We start from the raw sequence: 18926 nt of genomic DNA, 5'->3' as shown, positions 1-18926 counted from the left end.
GAAACTGGGGCCGGGGGCGGGCGGTCTGAAAAACTGACAGAGCTAAGTCCCGGTCCCTCCATTTCTGGCAGCTTTCAGAACGTCGACCCTAGTCTGACACTGACCCTGTCTTTTCGGACCACAGCACCATGCCCATGATACTGGGTTACTGGGACATCCGCGGGGTAAGTGAGGGTCCAAAAGCAGAGTAAGACCGAGGAGGCGTAAGGACACACGCAGTAGATTCGTTTGCCGGGGAGGATTGTTTTCCGGAGGGCAATCTGTGGAGGCATGCTATTGCAGATGTGTGTGTGTGTGTGTGTGTGTGTGTGTGTGTGTGTGTGTAAGAGAGAGACAGAGAGACAGAGACAGAGAGACAGTGCATAGTGATGGTAAAATTAGTACAGGGGGGTGGGGACTCATCTGGAGGGGGTAAAGAATCTCACTATCTGTGGTTGTCTGTCGCAGCTGGCCCATGCCATCCGCCTGCTGCTGGAATACACAGACTCAAGCTATGAGGAGAAGAGATACACCATGGGTGATGGTGACTGCACCTTCCTAGTCAGATCCCTCCCTACCCTACTCCTGCCCACTGGTGCCCAGTGGCCCATGCCTAGGCCCCTTGTTGCTCAGCTCTGCCTCTTCTTGTTGGAACTAGTTTATACCCCCTTATAGAACCTTAACCATGTAGTTTGCTCTACCAATGGAAGATGCTAAGGAACGATTAGAGGGTCCTTTGTATATATAACTGGGTTCCATTCCCTTCAGCACTTGGCTAAAGATTTTGTAAGCTTTAGCGATGGAGGATCCCACAGCCCTTATAGACTTATTTATCCTTGAAAAATTGCAGTGTGAGATTGCGTGAGTCAGCTCGCAGGTCTGCTGTCTCAGAGAGTCTTCAATTCCTTGGGAGGGTCTTGGGAGAGGGATCTGAACACATGGGTCCTTTGATTTCATGTTACCTTGTCCACCACAGCTCCCGACTATGACCAAAGCCAATGGCTGAACGAGAAATTCAAGCTGGGCCTGGACTTTCCCAATGTAGGTGCAGGGAAGGGAGGTTTGGGGGAGGTTATGGTATTTTGCACAGATCAGGAGGTCTGGTGTTGGATTTTTCATCCGCCCACCCCTGGTTGTCCACATCATCTTTTTGGTACGGGCTGTATCCCAGCTCTTTCACTCATGTGCATTGTTCATGGAAAGTTTCCCATGCCAGGCACATTGAGTGCCAGGCCCCATGTCTGTCCTCACCCAAGGAAGGGATGCCGGGACCTCATACCCCATCTGACCATCCCTGTTTGTCTCTCTAGCTGCCATATTTAATTGACGGGCCCCACAAGATCACCCAGAGCAACGCCATCCTGCGCTACCTTGGCCGCAAGCATAACCTGTGTGAGTGGGGCTGGCTGCAGGGTGGGGAACGGTGGCCATTCTCCTGGGCTTGGAACAGTGGGATGCTGAGAGTGAGTCTGTGCTGTGTGTGCCGCAGGTGGGGAGACAGAGGAGGAGAGAATCCTTGTGGATATTTTGGAGAATCAGCTAATGGACAACCGCATGATGCTAGCCCGGCTTTGCTATAACCCTGACTTTGTGAGTCCTACTCCCGGCTGGGTGAGGTGGGAGAACAGGAGCTTGTTCCCTTGCCTTCTCACCTTCTCTGTGTGTTTAGCATCTAATCTTTTTAGCCCTGTTCACCTAGAAATGGTGCTCTGGACTGCAGCCTTCGTGTGGCACAGCCTGGAGCTAAGATGGGGCTGTCTAAGGCCTTCCTGGTTACAAAGCAAGATGTCTCCAAGTCAAAGCTACTAAAACAAGCCAACCCCTCCAGGCACTTGTACACACACTCACCCCCCTCCACACACACTCCTGCCCACAGAGTGACCCACAAATCTCAGAGTCTTGTCAAATGAAACTCCCAGTGAACTTCACTGCTTTTAGCAACCAGTACAAACCTGCACAGTCAAACATCAATACCTGGGCAGGAAAGACTGTTTAGAATCCTCAGCTCTGACTACTCATTTCTGCCCTGGGTTATGGCTTCTACTTGACTTAAATCATCGGTGCTCCGATAGTTCACTCTCAAACGATGAGAAAAAGTGGTACCACCTGGAAATGGAAGGGCGTCACCACCTGGGGACTCTTCCCAAGCAGATTCCCAGAGCCAGGCCCAGGATGCCCAAGGTGGTAAGCAGATGTTCCCCATAGGCAATCCACAGCCAATCAACTCTCTCCCTGGTCTCTTTCGCCCTCGCAAGTTGATATCATCATTTTTGAAGCTGCGCCCAAGTCCTACCCATCTCCTGCCACTTTACCATGTAGAACATTCGACTTCTTTTCCAGAGTGCTTTAGTTGTTTGCTTCTTTGACTCTGCATAACACCTGAGTCCAGAGCCCGCCCACATAGTGCTGAGTGTGACCCACAAGAGTGGTTCTGGACATCAGTGGTGAGTCCCAGGGACAGGGTATTCCCGTGTGCCTTCTCATCACCTCTGACACTGGATCTGGTGCCTGTGGGATCTAATCAGTGATGACATAACTGAATAAAGCCTGGATTAACCCGGGCCCGATCTCTGGAAGGCTGCCACACCTCTGCCCAGATGGGGCCTTCACAGCCCTGTGAGCTCAGCCTGTGCCCAGAATCTTGTGACTGAGGGTGGTCACCATGTTTTCTGCTGTAGGAGAAGCTGAAGGCAGGCTACCTGGAGCAACTCCCGGGAATGATGAGGCTTTACTCCGAGTTCCTGGGCAAGCGGCCATGGTTTGCAGGAGACAAGGTAAAAGGAGTGGGGTGGACAGGAGGAGGAGCTGTCATTCTTCCCAGGTTACCAGATTCCAGAACACTCACTGGCGGCTTCCTGCAGATCACCTTCGTGGACTTCATCGCTTATGATGTCCTGGAGAGGAACCAAGTGTTTGAACCCAAGTGCCTGGATGCATTCCCCAACCTGAAGGACTTCATCTCCCGCTTTGAGGTGATGTTCCTAATCCTCTTTTTTTCTTGAATTTCCTTCCTTCCTCTGATAAATCCATAGTCCTGGATCTAAGTTAAAAACAGCAAAAACAGTGGCATTTATTGAGTCTGGCAGTACCTGTGCTTAGCATCTTTTTTCTTTTGGGTGAACTTTATCATTATGATCAACTGGGCAGATTGAATTGTGACTCCCATTGGATAGATATGAAAACAGACTATAGAGGGTAAGTCCCTTACTAGCAGAGATGATACCCAGCTCTCCTTGGTATCTGGTCTCTAAGGTCAGCAGGCAGTGGCTATGTTCCTATTTTCTGTCAAAAGATAGAGCCTTGGGCCCTTGTGTCTGGTTTACATAGCCCAGGGTGCTGTGGAGAAGGCAGAACATGGCAGGACTGTGTAAGCCATGGGCATTCTGAGAGGGAGGCTTGGTAGGATTTGTGTGAAATAGCCGTGTGTAGACAACACTCACACCCGATCTTCAGAACGCTCCCCTCGATTTGATCCCAATCTGAGTACATGACAAACCCAGGGCTGTTTCTTTGATACTAGATTTGAGAGAGAGTGTGGGCCCTGTTCAGGGTTTTATCCTAAAGTGTGGCATGGTGTGGGGCTTTTCTTCCCTTTCCCCATATCTCCATGGAGCTGTTTTGTATTCTCTCCTATCACTGGCCTCCTCCTCTGTATGAGACTCAGCGTCAGGCCCAATGAGACACGGAAAGGACTCCACTCAGAGACTGAGTATGGCAGAGAGATGGGGACCTAACAGACATGGTGTCAGATGGGTGCTGGGGATCGAAGCTTCAGCCTCACTGCTCGAGTCTCCCGGACTCTCCTTAACACCCACATAATCTCTCCTTTCAGAGACTTGGCAACTGCAGGTGGTGGGACAATGGGTTTCTAGTCGGGCATCTCTTTAAATCAAGTGATACCTCATCTCATTTCTCACCAGCTCTGACTCTGGTCCTGATGCAGTGGCCTTGGGGTATACCAGAGCTGTGTGGCCATGGCAGGGAAGGATGGAAGAGCCAAGGGCTGCAGCCTAAGGCTTGCGGCTCCTGTCTCCTTGACAACAGTCAGCTCTAGGGCTCTGAACACTGTAGGAATTATCTGAGCTGGCTCTACCGATAAGATGGAACAAAACACACTTGGTGTCCCTTTGCAGTCTCTGTATATAGCAGGGCTGGATATGTGGCAGCTTGGGGCACAGTGAGATTGGCCTGAGGTTCCACAGAGAACAGGTTGGACCTCTACTTTCAGGAGTGATTAGAGCTGCCCCCTCCTCCCCTTGTGCACTTCATCCTGGGTTTGCCAGGTCAGTTGTTGAGGTCCTGGCTCTCTGGTGTGCTGCACTGGCCTGTTTTGGACCTCCTTGTCCTGTTACAGATATTTTCTGTGTAAACCAGCCAAGAGGATGTTCCCTGTTGAAAAGGAGCCTGTCTGTGAAGACAGGGGGTGGTGGGGTGTCCTGCAAGAGGAGAGGATGGGACTGGGCAAAGAGGATACAGAATGGAAGCCCTAGAGCCAGGCTGACTTGGTCCCTGTCCCAGGGACCAGCTGTGTGAACAGGAGAAAGCCACCTAACACCTCTGGACCTCAGCTTTTGTTGACATGTAGGCACAGTGAGACTGATCTTGGATTATCAAGTGGGTGATCTGAGCATATATATATATAATGTAATATATATACATAATAGCATATACATGGATGCAAAGCCTGTTGTAGAGTCTTTATAGGAAACTGAAGAGTTCCCCATTCAGAATTCTAATACTAGAGCCTATGGGGAAAGCTGCTCCTGGAGTGGGGCTGCTTATCCCTGTGGGGCCACTGACCTGAGCTCCTGCTCCATCCTTCTCGCTCACAGGGCCTGAAGAAGATCTCAGAATACATGAAGAGTAGCCGCTTCCTCCCGAGACCTGTGTTCACAAAGATGGCCATTTGGGGCAACAAGTAGAGCCTTGGCTGGGTGGGGTGTATGATTATGTTGCCAGATTTCTTTGGATTGCAAGGAGCCCAGGGGAGCAGCCAGGGTCCCTGCAGCCCCAAAGCCACCCTTTCCTTCTCCTTTCTTTCCACCCCGCTCCAGACCCCAAGTTTCACAGTTATCTCTATTTTTTTTTTCTCATCGAATTCCTGTCCCACATAGGCTCTGTAAACCATCGCCACCCCTTTCCATGATCAAAGTACCCTTCTAAAGCTAAAGTGCCCTTTACAGGCTCATGTGTTTGGATACTTGGTTCCCAACTGATGACCACTTTGGACAACTGTGGGGTCTCTGGCAGGTGTTGGGGGGGGGTCTATCTGAGGGAGCCTAGGCTTTGACCATGGTAGCCGCGCCCTTGTTCTGCGTGCTGTTTCTCTGAGCAAGCTGTGCTGCGACAGAAACATTATCGCTGCATCTGTGACTCAGTCCTATTGCCTGCCTTCCCTGCCCCTTTGAACTGTAGCTCCTGAACCATGAACTGGAATAAATCATTCCCCCCGCTTTGGGTCGTTTTTGGTTGGTATTTTGTCATAACAACAGACAGCTGACGAGAAGCCTAATTCCAACAGATCCAAAACACCTTATCGAGGAGCTTCAATACGGAAGGCCGTCTCTTTGTCTTCCGAGGTCTCTAAGTCAACTGCCAGCTTGGCTTTTGTGTTGCTTCATGTGTGACATTCTTTTATACACATTGTTAGTGGGAAGCTTTGTCTCTTCAGAATTTTTCCTCACCAGTTCTTCATTTGCATCACGCACTCCCAAAGCGATTTAAAAACCACACCAAAGAGCGAGTCGCCAGGAGATTTTTTTCAGGGTCTCAGCGGTTCCCATGCATGGCACCAGAATGAACTGCTTTATGGATAGGCGTTCAGTCCAGGCTCAGTTGGGAGAATATGGCTACTCAACAAAGACCTCTTATCCAAAAACAAAATAACCAGAAAAAAAATTGCAAAACAGACCAAGGCTTGAACAGGCATTTCCTAAAAATGAACATCCAAGTGGTTTATTAGCTCCTAAATTCACAACAAACGCCAGTCATTGTATACACTGTAACACCCTAGCATAGACCCACTAGGATGACCAGGATCCAACAGGTTGGCAATCGCTGGCAGTTTATGAAGTAATGGAACTTGTGTTTTGCTGGGTGTATAACCACTTTGGAATTTTGACAATGGTAAAGCGTTGAGCAAGTAGTGACCTTTCACCCAAGACTTTTGTCTTCCAGAAGCTGTGAAAGACTTATGCAAGAACGTGGGAAACAGCTTCATTTTAAATTTCTTCAGCAGGAGATTAATAAATCAAGTGTAGTTTATTAATATAAAGCCATTAACATGTAATGAAACAGAATACCATAATTTAAGATAAATGTGGCAGTGTCCTAGACCACAGCACGTATGCGTCTCGGCGACATAGTGTTGACTGATGCCGACAATGACATGATGATCCACGCAGGTAGAAAGTGCATTCTTATCATTCCACTTTGATAGGAAGTGTGATTGGGTCAAATGCATGTTGACTTTGGCAGGGTTGTTTATTGACAGGAACTTGTGGAGAGCTAGACATGCTCCTTATCTAGATCTGGATGGCAATTACACAAAGAATACAGATAGCAAAGTCACATAGGTACACGCTTAAGAGCCGCACATGTATTTCATGGGGGTTACACATCAGTGGAAAATATGCACATTGTATATCTTACTGTTCGCATTTCTTGTGTGCGTCTGTCCATGGATGAGAACGGCAAGATGGCATTGATTTTGGTTTCTTGTTGACTAGGTGTTTACCACCTAGAAAATACCCTGAACCTAGTAGGGACTTGATGAATGGCTATTTAGTGACGTCACTTCATTGTCTCTTGCCTTTTAGTAGTGCCTGCTTTAATCGTGTGCGCGTTTGTTCCTGCCAGGATTCGTGTGGCTTGAGTCCAGAACCCTGACTAGAGGCAGCGAGGGAGTGAAGAAAGAACAGACACACATGTAGTGAAGCTAGGATCTGGTCGGGTTCTGCCACCACCACAACCTGGGTAATCAGCTTGTTTATTAGGTAGAGCACAGGAGTGGGGATAGGGTAAGCTGATCTAAATAGGAATCATGCACTCTTAGGCTGTGAACGTCCAAGAGGAAGAAGCTGCAGTTGCTAGTCTTTGCACACACTGATCAATTGCTCATAAATACTCCGACTCCCAAGAACAGCTTTGTCATTCCTCTTGAGCCTGGGCCATATGGGCAGTGGTTTTGCCAATAGTCCCATGGGTCCAAGGTCTTGTAGTCCTCTATGTAGCTGTGCCTGTGTCAAAATAACATTCTCTCGGGACTTTGTTCACTCAGGGCTTCCTCTGCTCCCTATAGGTTCTACTCATTGTTTCTTTAACCTTTTACTTAAAACATATTGGGGTTGGCTGTGTTGCTCATTGGTAGAGTATCTGCCCAGCACACACAGAGCCCTGTCTTGGATCCCTTGCCCAAGAAAGAAAAGAAAGACCATAGCTTCTCTCTCTCTCTCTCTCTCTCTCTCTCTCTCTCTCTCTCTCTCTCTCTCTCTGATGTATGTGCACATATGTGTGTTTAGTTGCAAGTGTCTGTGTGTGAACATGTGGAGACCAGAGATCAACAATGGGTATTTTTCTCTATTGCTCTGAACCTTAAGTTTGGAAACAGGGTCATTGCCTGAATCTGAAGCCCTGTGTGGCTAGAACGGCTGATGAGTGAACTGCTAGGATCCTCTTGCCTCTGTTTCCCAGCACTGGGATTTCGAGTACCCAGCCCAAGCCTGGTTTATTAAAGTGTGTACTAGAGATCTGAACTCAGGTCCTCTTGCTTGTGTACCCAGACTTTCCCCAATAAGCCATTCTCTAGCCCCACCCCCCATGGTGTATACTTTTTAAAAGTGGGACATATCAGCATTCTGCTTACAGGTACTTTCATGAGACTTAGCTGTTTTCTAGTATTTGTTCCTGTAGATAAAGTATGATTTTCCTAATCCTTTTCATGCTGCTGGGCACCTCTGACATTTTAGTTTTCATTACACCAGTATGGCGGTCTTTAAATGTATGTCTCCCTTTTTTTGGTTCCTGTATTTTCGATGATCTCTAAAGGATACTGTCTGGGGCATAGGGAAAGACCAGCTGTGTGGTGTTATAAGAGATTGTGTGCCTGTTCTACCAATACATTTACAGTGTCACCAGGAAGACATGTGGACCCTTTCATGTGTCAACAAAGCACTTGGAGTCCATCGTTCCACTTCACGGTACCTTTGAAGTTTATAATGGACTCTTTGATGCTTTTTCCCTTCATTCTTGGCTAATTGTTACTGCGCGTACCTTTTCCACTTGATGGATCAAGGCCTGTGAGTCTCCCTGTGTAAAACTCTGCTTATCCAACAGCTCCCTGGGCTTAGGCAACAGTTAAAAGATGAGCTGCTCGCAGTTCAAATCTACTCTTCCCCTATAGCTCAGTGTTATTAGTTGATATTCAGGGTCAGGTTTTCTATCACAAATAAGATGCTTATTATTATTATTATTTTTTTTGTCTTCCTTGACTGGACAAATGGGTGGCCACACAGTTGTGCAGTATTCTTCTGCTGTGTCTGGGAGGCTGTTTGCAGAAGAGATTAGCATGAAGGAGGAGACTGAGTAGCAAGAAAACATCGTGACCCACGAGGCAGGTAGACAGATGGATGCATCGGGACTTAGATCTGATGGGGGGTGGGGAAGCGTGAAATTGGGATCTCTGTTCAGGGAGGACACCCATTTCTGGCGCGGGAAGATCTGTGCTCCTGGTTCCCTGGTCTGGCTTAGCGGAGACTTATACCATCTTCCTGCCACTCACTCCCCTGTGGTGTCTACCTGTTCAGGTACATTGAACAGCCCAGGCAGTTTTGCTTTCTTCTCTTGCAGACTAAAAATGATGGGACTTCCTCCATCTCCTTAGTCACTTGAGGAGGGGCCTGCTGAAGACTCCTCCCTACCCTGTACCCTGGAGGACCAGGTTGCCTAGCCTTTCCCGTTCCTAACTCTCCTTCCATATGTGGAGCCTGATGCCCCTGGGGCAAGGCAGTTTCCAGGTCCTCCCTCCCGGGCACTCTTTCCAGGGTAGTGCCTAGTCTGGTCCCCTACGTGCTGGCCACCATTCTCAAGTAGTTAAAATTTAGTTGAAGATTCATGAATCATAGACTAAGTCCTCTCCATATTAACTATAAAAAGTTAGTGGAAATAGGGAATTTCCATAACTTAATTTTAAGGTGAGTTTTAAAAAAGAACTCTTTCTGCTTAAGAATTAAACAAACAAAAACAATACAAAAAAATCCCCACACAGATCATTTTATTTTCTGCAGTAGGTGAACAGACACTGATCATCTAGATTTCAATACTGGAGTTTAAATTCATAACATATTTAACATGTGTTTTCTGTCAGGAGAAAAATACATTTTATCTTCCCAAAGATAAAGGGTTATTATCAGTTAGTGCTGTTGCCTTTAACTAAATCTAATAAAGAGGAACATGGGTGAGGCCCATTTCCGTAAATTCTCTATTTCATACACAATACATTATGTGTTATGTGTAAGCAGCAGATAAAAACGTGTTTGATTTGTAAGATTAAATGAAATGGTCATACTCTTCATGATAAAGAACAAGGAACTATTGCTACTAGATCATATCACACCTTAACAAACTGTTTTATCTATAAAGTAAGCCATATAGATAGCAGAAAAAGGAAACATATCCAAGGGTTTCAGCCTTCTTATTCCACAATTCCACAGTTTTTCTCTTTCTTTCTTTCTTTCTTTCTTTCTTTCTTTCTTTCTTTCTTTCTTTCTTTCTTTCTTTCTTTCTCTCTCTCTCTCTCTCTCTCTCTCTCTCTCTCTCTCTCTCTCTCTCTCTCCCTCTCTCTCTCCTTCCCTCCTTTTTTTTTTTTTTTTTTTTTTATTTGTTTTTTGAGACAGGGTTTCTCTGTGTAGCCTTAGCTATCCTGGAACTGCTCAGTAGACCAGGCTGGCCTAGAGATTTGCCTGCCTCTCCCGAGTTCAGGAATTAAAAACGCATGATGCTACCTGGGCCTTTTTTTTTTAATGATTTTTTATGGGATCTTTTTTTCTTGAAAGCTAGAAATTGTATGCTTTTGTGTTTGTAAACATCACACTTTCAAGTCATTCTCAGGAAGGCTCATCCCTTGGCTTTGAATGCACACCTGACCTGGAGGAGGGAGAGCTAAAATCGGTTCCTCTAGAACAAGTTCAACCGCCCTGAGCATTCCGGTGCTGGACTCAGACCTGAGATTTTTTCACTCCAAAGCCAGCGGTGTGAGACAGGATTATCGGGATCCCTGCCACTCTCTGAGTGCTCTCTAGTGTCCCAGGTGGGACAAACTTTCCTCAAATAATATTAGTTTCTGGTACAATTCCTACACTTTGTAAAAAATGTATTCCAAGGCACTGGGCAGTGATGTGTTTATGAAGGAACCAATGAGAGCTCCCAGGTTTTAACACTTAACGTCAACCCTTTTGACCATCTGAGAAGTCCCAAAGCCCTTTGGTGCTTCCTAGTCTCTTTACAGTCTCTTCTAGGCATCATATGCCTACCTGGGTCCTCTTATTTGGAACTGCATCCCAAGCACTATGGTGCTGACTGTTTTAATGTTATTGACTTCAGGATCGATCAGTGACAGAAACCCCAGGCCACTCTAGAGGCTAAAGGCGTGAGAGACGGTTACCATCAGTCAACAATCCACCACAGCCACACGAGAAATCTTCATCCAAGGAAAAAAAAAAGTTCCTAGCTGGTGACGTACAGTGAGTGCAGAAAGAAGGGCATTTAACGCCATGTTCTCCACTGAAAGTGGGCCAAGACCAGGACATTCAGATAAGGACGACCTAGGAGGTCACTGACTCCCACCCAGGCCTCCTGGGAACTGGAACAAATTGGTGTTATCTGCATGAGAACCGGCCTCCCGTGCGTCTCTGACATCAGTGTGTTCCTTGGGGTGCTGGTCACACAAAGACAGAGCAAGCTCACAATGCCACCCTGAAAACTCCTCTCCCTGTGGAAATCCTTGTTACCAGCCGGGAAGAAATAAGGGATTGCTAACAAGACACCTGTGTCCCTCAAGCTGGCCTTCAGACTATTGAAATGATGAACTCCGAGAAGCTAGAATTTTCTCCAGGAATCTCCTGCTGGGAGAAGGAAAAGGCTGAAGCCTGGTACCAGACAGTGGGAAGAAATCTCTTCCTAGAAAAGAGATTTTTCTCACAGTTTTTATAACACAGTTCCAATAGCTTGTCAGACTGAATTCCAGACATGGAGTCACCAGCAGCTGGGACACCTTGACAGGCACTGTTTAGACAACCATATCCCCGACCTTCTATTTAGGCTTTAATCTCATTTATAAAATTTTAAGGACAGGGCAAAGCAGACTTAGTTGTACAGTGGGCATGTGGAATCAGAGGGTAACCACTGGGCTAGGCTCTCCCTCCACTGCGTGGATTACCAGCAATCAGACTCAGGTCATTAAGTTTGGTAGCAAATTCACTTAGCCATATCTCGGCTCCTGGTTTTTTTTTTTTTTTAATTTTAATTTTAACAGTACCTGAAAGTACTATTCTGAGAAAGATAGGGTAAGTTTTTAGAGGTATATTTCTGTCTTTGTAGTGATCCAATTCATAGGACAAAGACATTTGATTCTCCCACCCCAAGGTTTGGTCATTTATTTGTTACTCTTTGGTTTGGACTGGACCGGACTCAGAAGCGGAAGCTCACCAAGCACAGCCCAGGTCTCTTGACGATCTGTTCCTGGCATTTTTTAAAAGTATTTTTATTTGACTTGTGTTATTCTCTTGGCCAAAAGTTTAGCATATTCCTCAAGCTCCTCGTTTTTCTTAGTGTGTGTTTCTTCAGATCAGTACGTCAGCATGTGTGTTACAGGACATGTGGAGTAAAAAGATGTTGAATCTTGGGTGGATTGGTCTTGGGCTTCTACTTTCTTTGTTTGAGGGTTTTCTCACAACATTTTGTTGGACATCATCTTCTTTAGAGAGATTGAAAATGTTTTGGATTCTGCTAGATCCTTTAGACCTCAACTGTCAAGGTGTCAAGGCACAGTGGTAGTATCTATTCACTAAGTTCAGGAATCAACTCTCTCTCTCTCTCTCTCTCTCTCTCTCTCTCTCTCTCTCTCTCTCTCTCTGTGTGTGTGTGTGTGTGTGTGTGTGTGTGTTTTTGCATACCACATTTTCTTTATTCATTCAGCTATTTTTGGACTCTATCTTTTTTTGTATTTTTTTTTTACTATTTTTATTGAGCTATACATTTTCCCTACTCTCCTTCCTTCCTTCCTTCCTCCCCTCTCCCCTTCTACCCTCCCCCTGCCCCCTCTGGTCCCAATTTACTCAGGACATCTTGTCTTTTCCTTCTTCCTAAATGGATCCATGTGTGTCTCTCTTCGGGTCTTCTTTGTTGTCTAGGTCTTCTGGGATTGTGGACTGTAGGCTGGTTATCCTTTGCTTTATCCCAATATATGTTTATGAGTCAGTGCCTACTATATTTGTCTTTCTGGGACTGGGTTACCCAAGTATTTTTTTTCCTAGTTCTGTCCATTTGCATGCAAATTTCAAGCCGTCATTATTTTTTTTTTATCACTGAGTAGTATTCCATTGTGTAAATGTGCCACATTTTCCTTATCCATTCTTTGGTTGAGGGGCACCTAGGTTGTTTCCAGGTTCTGGCTATTATGAATAATGCTGCTATGAACATAGTTGAGCAAATGTCCTTGTGCTATAATTGAGTATTCTTTGGGTCTTGAGGTAGATTGATTCCTAAATTTCTGGGGAAAAAAAGTTATACTGATTTCTAAAGTGGCTGTACAAGTTTGCACTCCCACCTGCAATGGAGGAGTGTTCCCTTGTTCTACATTATCTCCAACACAAGCTGTTATCAGTGTTTTTACTCTTGACCTTTCTGATAGGTGTGAGATGGAATCTCAGAGTCATTTTGATTTGCATTTTTCTGATTGCTAAGGATGTTGAACATTTCTTTAAGTGTCTTTTGGTCATTTGAGATTTGTCTGTTGGGAGTTCTTTGTTTAGATCTGTACCCATTTTTAATTGGATTATTTAGGATTTTGGTGTTCAGTTTCTTAAGTTCTTTGTATATTTTTGGTGATCAGACCTCTGTCTGAGGTGGGGTTGGTGAAGATCTTTTCCCATTCTGTAGGCTGTCATTTTGTCTTATTGACTGTGTCCTTTGCTTTGTAGAAACTTTTCAGTTTTAGGAGGTCCTAATTATTAATTGTTTCTCTCAGTGTCTGTACTACTGGGTTATATTTAGGAAGTGGTCTCCTGTGCCAATGCATTCAAGTTTACTTCCCACTTTTTCTTCTATGAGGTTCAGTATGGTTGGTTTTATGTTGAGGTTTTTGATCCATTTGTACTTGAGTTTTGTGCATGGCGATTGGTATGGATCTATTTATATTCTTCTATATGTCGACCTCCAGGTATGCCAGTACCATTTGCTGAAGATTCTTCCTTTTTTCCATTTTATAGTTTTAGCTTCTTTGTCAAAATTCAGGTATTGAAATAAATTCAAAAATGATACTATGAGTCTATCAAGAAATTAATTCATTAATAAGGTCAAAGCATTCAACGTCTAATTAACTCCCAAAACCCCATCAGCTGGCAATCAAGCTTTTAATACATGATATCCATCCTAGTTTGGTTTCTGTTGTTGTCACGGTGACAAAAACCATGATAAAAAGCAACTTGGAGAAGAAAGGGTTTCTTTCAGCTTACAGAGTATACTCCATCATTGAGGGAAGCCATGACAGGAAGTCAAGGCAGGAGTTTGAAGCAGAGACACAGTGCAGGAATGTTTACTTGGGCTGCTCTCCTTGGCTTGCTCAACTAACTTTCTTGAGAATGTGTCTGGACGTTCTAACAGGGGAGTGCAGTTACTCATATACCCTTGCCCTGACACCGGTCCTCTGGAGGGTTGCACATGGAACAATGAGGAAAGAAGAGGACACCTGTTTAGCCAGTCAGATCAGCCAGATCAACCCTGGAGATCAACAGCAGGTGACAGATAACCCTCACATCTGCAGCTGCTCTTCTTATACTACTCAGGCCAACCTTTCTAGGGATGGTACCGCCCATAGTGGGCTGGGCCCTTCTACCTCCACCACAGTCAAGATAATGCCTTGCAAATATGTCCACAGCCCAGCCTGATGGAGGTGGTTCTTCAGTTGAGGTTTTCTCGCTGAAGGTGTATCAAGCTGATGAGATTAGCATCACAACCTTTTTGGAAGGACATTTCATATTGAAGCAATAATATACCCTCCTCCCCTTCTGCTCTAACTCTCACAGGTTTTAGCACTTCCCAATAAGACTTTCTGAGTACTAAGCCTTTAACAGGAAGACCAAGCCACAGATGGAACTAAAGGTTTTACTAGCCAGGTATGGTCACATATGGCCAGGTACTAGGACACAGTTCTAGTACTCAGGAAGTGGAATCAGGAGAACCAGGAATTCAAGGTCATCGTCTATAACATAGTGAGTTCAAGGCCAGCTTGGGGGGGGGTTTATGTGAGATCCCATTTCAATAAAACAAGACAAAAAAGTTCTCTGGTTTAAATTTAGAATGGTTCTATAGTTTTGATTTGGAATGTTCTCCAAAGGCCCACATGTTAATTAAGGGTGTAGTCCTTAGCTTGGCATGACTGAGAACTGGTGAAAAATTTAAGAGGTAGAATATAGTGGGAGGTTTTAGGAAATAGGAAAATGGCCTTGAAAGAGACTGTGGGACTCTGTTCTTTCCCCCTTCCCCATTTTCAGCCATAAGGTGAAGGAACTTCCTCTGCCACATGCTCCTACTGTGACAGATTGCCTTGCTGCAGGGTCCCAAAGTGGTGGGCTGTGGACCATGAGCAAAAAACATCCCAAACTGAACCAGAAATGCAGCTTTCATCATTTTAAGTTGATTACTTCCGGTATCTTGTGAAGCACTAGAAAACTGACTACTACAACTGCACAATGGTTTGTCTTTTAAATGTCTTGACAAGTGGGTTTGAGCTGGCCTTGCTATAGATTGAACCTAGGAACTCATCCATGTAGGTATGTTCTCTGTCATTAAGATATATCCCCAGACCCTACATGGCTTTTCTCTTGAGTCTATAGCTCATTTCCTTCCCAGATGAAAAGAATGAAACAAAAGTTGCTGTCATAGTCTAAGAATGAAGCGAACTTTAAGACCAGAGGTGTGTCTAAACTCTAACTGCTGTCTACATGTGAGACCCAAACAAGCAAGAATGGGATGGAGTTGGGATTCTGTCAGGTAGAACACTTGTCTAGTATGTGCCAGGCCCTGGGTTTAATCTTGAAAACGGGAAACAGTTTTTTAAAGAAGGAATAATTTTAAAGATCAAAAGAATCAAGCTCTCCAGTGAGAAAACAATGCTTGCAGTCAAAACTCAAATGACTTCCAACACAAGGTGAAAGACAAAATGATTTCCTCATTGCACATAAGTGCAATTTGGTAGCAACAAACTGCAGCTAATTAAGCTAACCAGGTCCCTTTCCCCATGGGGGCCTGACATGCAATGGCTTCACAGCCCCCTTGGAAGTATATGTAACTTATTGCCCATATGGGTAGTCCTAAGGGATTGCAATTTTCTGGCACTTACTCAAGTCTCTGATCTCAATTCTGTCCCCAGTTTGGTTCCAGACAGGTATGTGTGGTAACTTTGGTAAGACCCAAGGCACAGTGACCACAGTTCACATTGGCCAGGTCATCATGTCCATCCACACCAAGCTGCAGAATAAGGAACATGTGATTGAGGTTCCTCATCGAGCCAAGTTCAAGTTTCCTGACCACCAGAAGATCCCCATCTCAAAGAAGTGGGGCTTCACCAAGTTTAATGCAGATGAATTTGAAGACATGGTTGCTGAGAAACTGCTAATTTCTGATAGCTGTGAGGTCAAATATGTCCCCAATCATTGTCCCCTGGACAAGTGGCGAGCCCGGCATTTCAGAGGGCTTCCATGGTACTCTCCTGTATGCTGTGGGATAATGCTATTGTACCCTGTAAATATTTGTCACTTGTATTCATTTAATAAAATACTGATTGGTCAGTAGCCAGGCAGGAAGTATAGGCAGGGCAACTAGACTAAGAGAATTCTGGGAAGAGTAAAGGCTTAGTCTGCAGTCACCACCCAGATACAGAGGAGACAAGATGAAAATGTTACACTGAGAAAAAGTACCAATCCAAGTGGCTAAACATAAATAAAAATTATTGGTTAATTTAAGTTGTAAGAGCTAGTAATAATAAGCCTAAGCTAATAGGCCAACCAGTTAATAATCAATATAAACCTCTGTGTGTTTTGTTGAGACTAAATGGCTGCAGAATAGGGCAGGACAGAAACTTTCATCTACACCTGTACCTACTAAATCAGTAGTTCAGTAATAAATGTTACATCCATCTGAAAACAAACAAAACAAAACAAATATAAAAAAGAATTGTAATTGGAGGTTCCTGAATAACCCTATAGAGGCTTATTATTACTTATAAATGCTTGGTTAACGACTCAGACTTATTATAATCTGGCTCTTGCATCTTAAGTTAACCCATTTCTATTTGTCTGTGTATTGCCAAGTGGCCCGTGGTTTACCTGTGATGCTCTGGCATATTGCTCCTTGGGCGGCTGCTGATATGTCCCAAACTCTGCCCTTCTTTTCCTGTATCTCTGCTTGGATTTCCTGCTTGGCTCAATCCTGTCTTGCCTTAGGCCAAAGAAGCTTTATTTGTCAACCAATAAGAGAAACACATATTCACATAAACACATACCAAATCAAGTTGCTACTCATGTTTTTTTCTCCAGCCATATTTTTGGGCCTTGTTCATTCATTCAGATCCTCTGTATACACAGTCTCAACACACTGTGTATCCTCTCGGAGAAGGAAAGTCAAAATGGCAAGATAGGCAGGAATTCAAAAGATGTCCATGGAAAAAGAGACCAATTATGCCCCAAATTCAAGAGCACAGTTTGAAAGTCAAAACATTTTTTTTCCTCTCTTGTGCCTAAGGGAAATCCATTGAGAAAGGAGTTTATAATGTGTTTTTATGAGACAGAAATACTAAGAAGGCATTATGCTTGTTTTAAAATGCATTTTTAAAATATGGTAAGATTTGTCTGAGAAAACCACCCGGGATCCCTCCTGCATCCCTTCTCAGTGCAAAGGGCAGGGTAGAGCAGAGTCCGTCTGTGTCATACTGTGCAATATTTTCCTGATAACATTTCATTACATTTGAAACATCTGCAACGGGCCAAGAGTAATCATTAAATACAAAGAGGAATTGCCAACGTGTAACAGAATCCAAGATAAATCTAGCAGAAGCCTGCTGTAAACAGGGCTGTGTCAGCAGAGACTGATTAGGCCAACGTTCAGTCTTGGGGACTGACTGAAACAGTAAAAGACCCTTGTTGCCACAGAAGACGAAAGGTGGTATTTGGCCAAATAAGGGAATAGGCCTTGTTGGTTAGCCTTAGGAAGGCAATCTAATGGTTTTTAGCAAGGCAGAGAAAATCAGGGAGAAGGGCAAGGCCTGCCAGAGTCATTCCTGTCATGCTCGAGTTGGCCAGAGTCCCTTCAAAGAGCACTGGCTGCTCTTTCAGAAGATCTGGGTTCAATTCCCAGCATTCACCTTGCGGCTCATAGTCATTTGTAGCTTCAGTTCCAGAGGATCCAACATCCTCTTCTGGCCTTTGAGGGCACTGCATACACATGGGGCACAGACATTCATGCAGGCAAAGCACCTATGCACATAAAATAAAAATAAATAAAAACTAACATTTTTTTTTAAAAAAAGTTTCCCTGTTTTCCTTCTTGAACTGTTTCTTGTTTTCTATCATGTTTTGTTGCTTTTTTGCTTTCTGAAAAACTTTGTTTTGCCTTATTCTTAATATCTGAAGCATGTGGGAAATTTCTTTTACTGAATTCCAGGTTGCCAACATCTTATGATTCACATACTATTTTCTTATTCTTAAATTTAAGAAAATGTTGTTTTGCAACTCTGATATACCATCTCACCCCTGTCAGAATGGCCAAGATCAAAAACACTGATGATAGTTTATGCTGAAGAGGATGGGGAGTAAGGGGAACACTTCTCCATTGCTGGTGGGAATACAAACTTTTACAACTGCTTTGGAAATCAGTATGGCAGTTTCTCAAAAACTTAGAAATCTATCTACCTCAAGACCCAGCAATACTACTTAGGGCATATACCCAAAGGATGCTCAGTCATACCACAAAGACATTTGCTTAACTATGTTTACAGCAGCATTATTCATAACTGCTGAACCTGGATACAATCTAGATGCCCTTCAACTGAAGAATGGATAAAGAAAAGGTGGTACATTTACACAATGAAGTACCACTCAGTGGTAAAAAAAAATGACATCTTGAAATTTGCAAGCAAATGACCAGAACTAGGGAAAAAAAAAACATACTGAGTGAGGCAACCCAGACCCAGAAAGACAAATATAGTATGTACTCACTCATAAGTGGATATTAGACACAAAGCAATGGATAACCAGCCTACAGTCCACAACCCAAGAAAACCTAGACAACAAAGAGGACCCAAAGAGAGACATACATGGATCCACTTTGGAAGGAGAAAAAGACAAGATTTCCTGAGTAAACTGGGACCAGAGGGGGTAGGGGGAGAGTAGAAGGGGAGAGGGGAGGAAGGAAGGGGAGTGGGAGAAATGTATAAGTGTCAATTAAAGACAAAAGAAAAAAGATCACAGACAACAATTTTTTTTTTTTAAAGAAAATGTTGATTTGGATTTTGGATTTTCTAAGTTTAGGTGAGTGATATTTCAGAGACTGCAAAGAAATTTCCAGAGGAGACCTGGGCCAGCGTAGCTCCTCTTCTTGCGTTGCCCTTGCCTTCCTGTCCACTCTTCTGAGAATGTGGAAGCAGAACGGTGTGCCTCACATTTCCTGAATCCCTA

General features: G+C 44.4%; 1 protein-coding gene and 1 pseudogene across 1 annotated transcript; both read left to right on the top strand.

Annotated features, from left to right (window-relative positions):
* LOC126491868 (glutathione S-transferase Mu 7) lies at window positions 1–5432 on the top strand. The gene is made up of 8 exons (XM_050127799.1): window positions 1–164; window positions 448–523; window positions 956–1020; window positions 1290–1371; window positions 1469–1569; window positions 2658–2753; window positions 2841–2951; window positions 4812–5432. Exons 1-8 carry the CDS (start codon window positions 129–131, stop codon window positions 4899–4901), a joined length of 657 nt encoding a protein of 218 aa, XP_049983756.1. The 5' UTR covers window positions 1–128; the 3' UTR covers window positions 4902–5432.
* Window positions 5433–15458: 10026 nt separating this feature from the next.
* LOC126491900 (uncharacterized) lies at window positions 15459–15585 on the top strand (annotated as a pseudogene).
* Window positions 15586–18926: the final 3341 nt, after the last annotated feature.

This window comes from Alexandromys fortis, unplaced genomic scaffold (genome assembly GCF_014885135.2).
Source record: "Alexandromys fortis isolate MF-2015 unplaced genomic scaffold, M_Fortis_MF-2015_v1.1 scaffold_292, whole genome shotgun sequence".
Classification (NCBI taxonomy): Eukaryota; Metazoa; Chordata; class Mammalia; order Rodentia; family Cricetidae; genus Alexandromys; species Alexandromys fortis.
The sequence above is the reverse complement of the archived record's forward strand: the minus strand, read 5'-3'. Positions and strand labels throughout refer to the sequence as shown.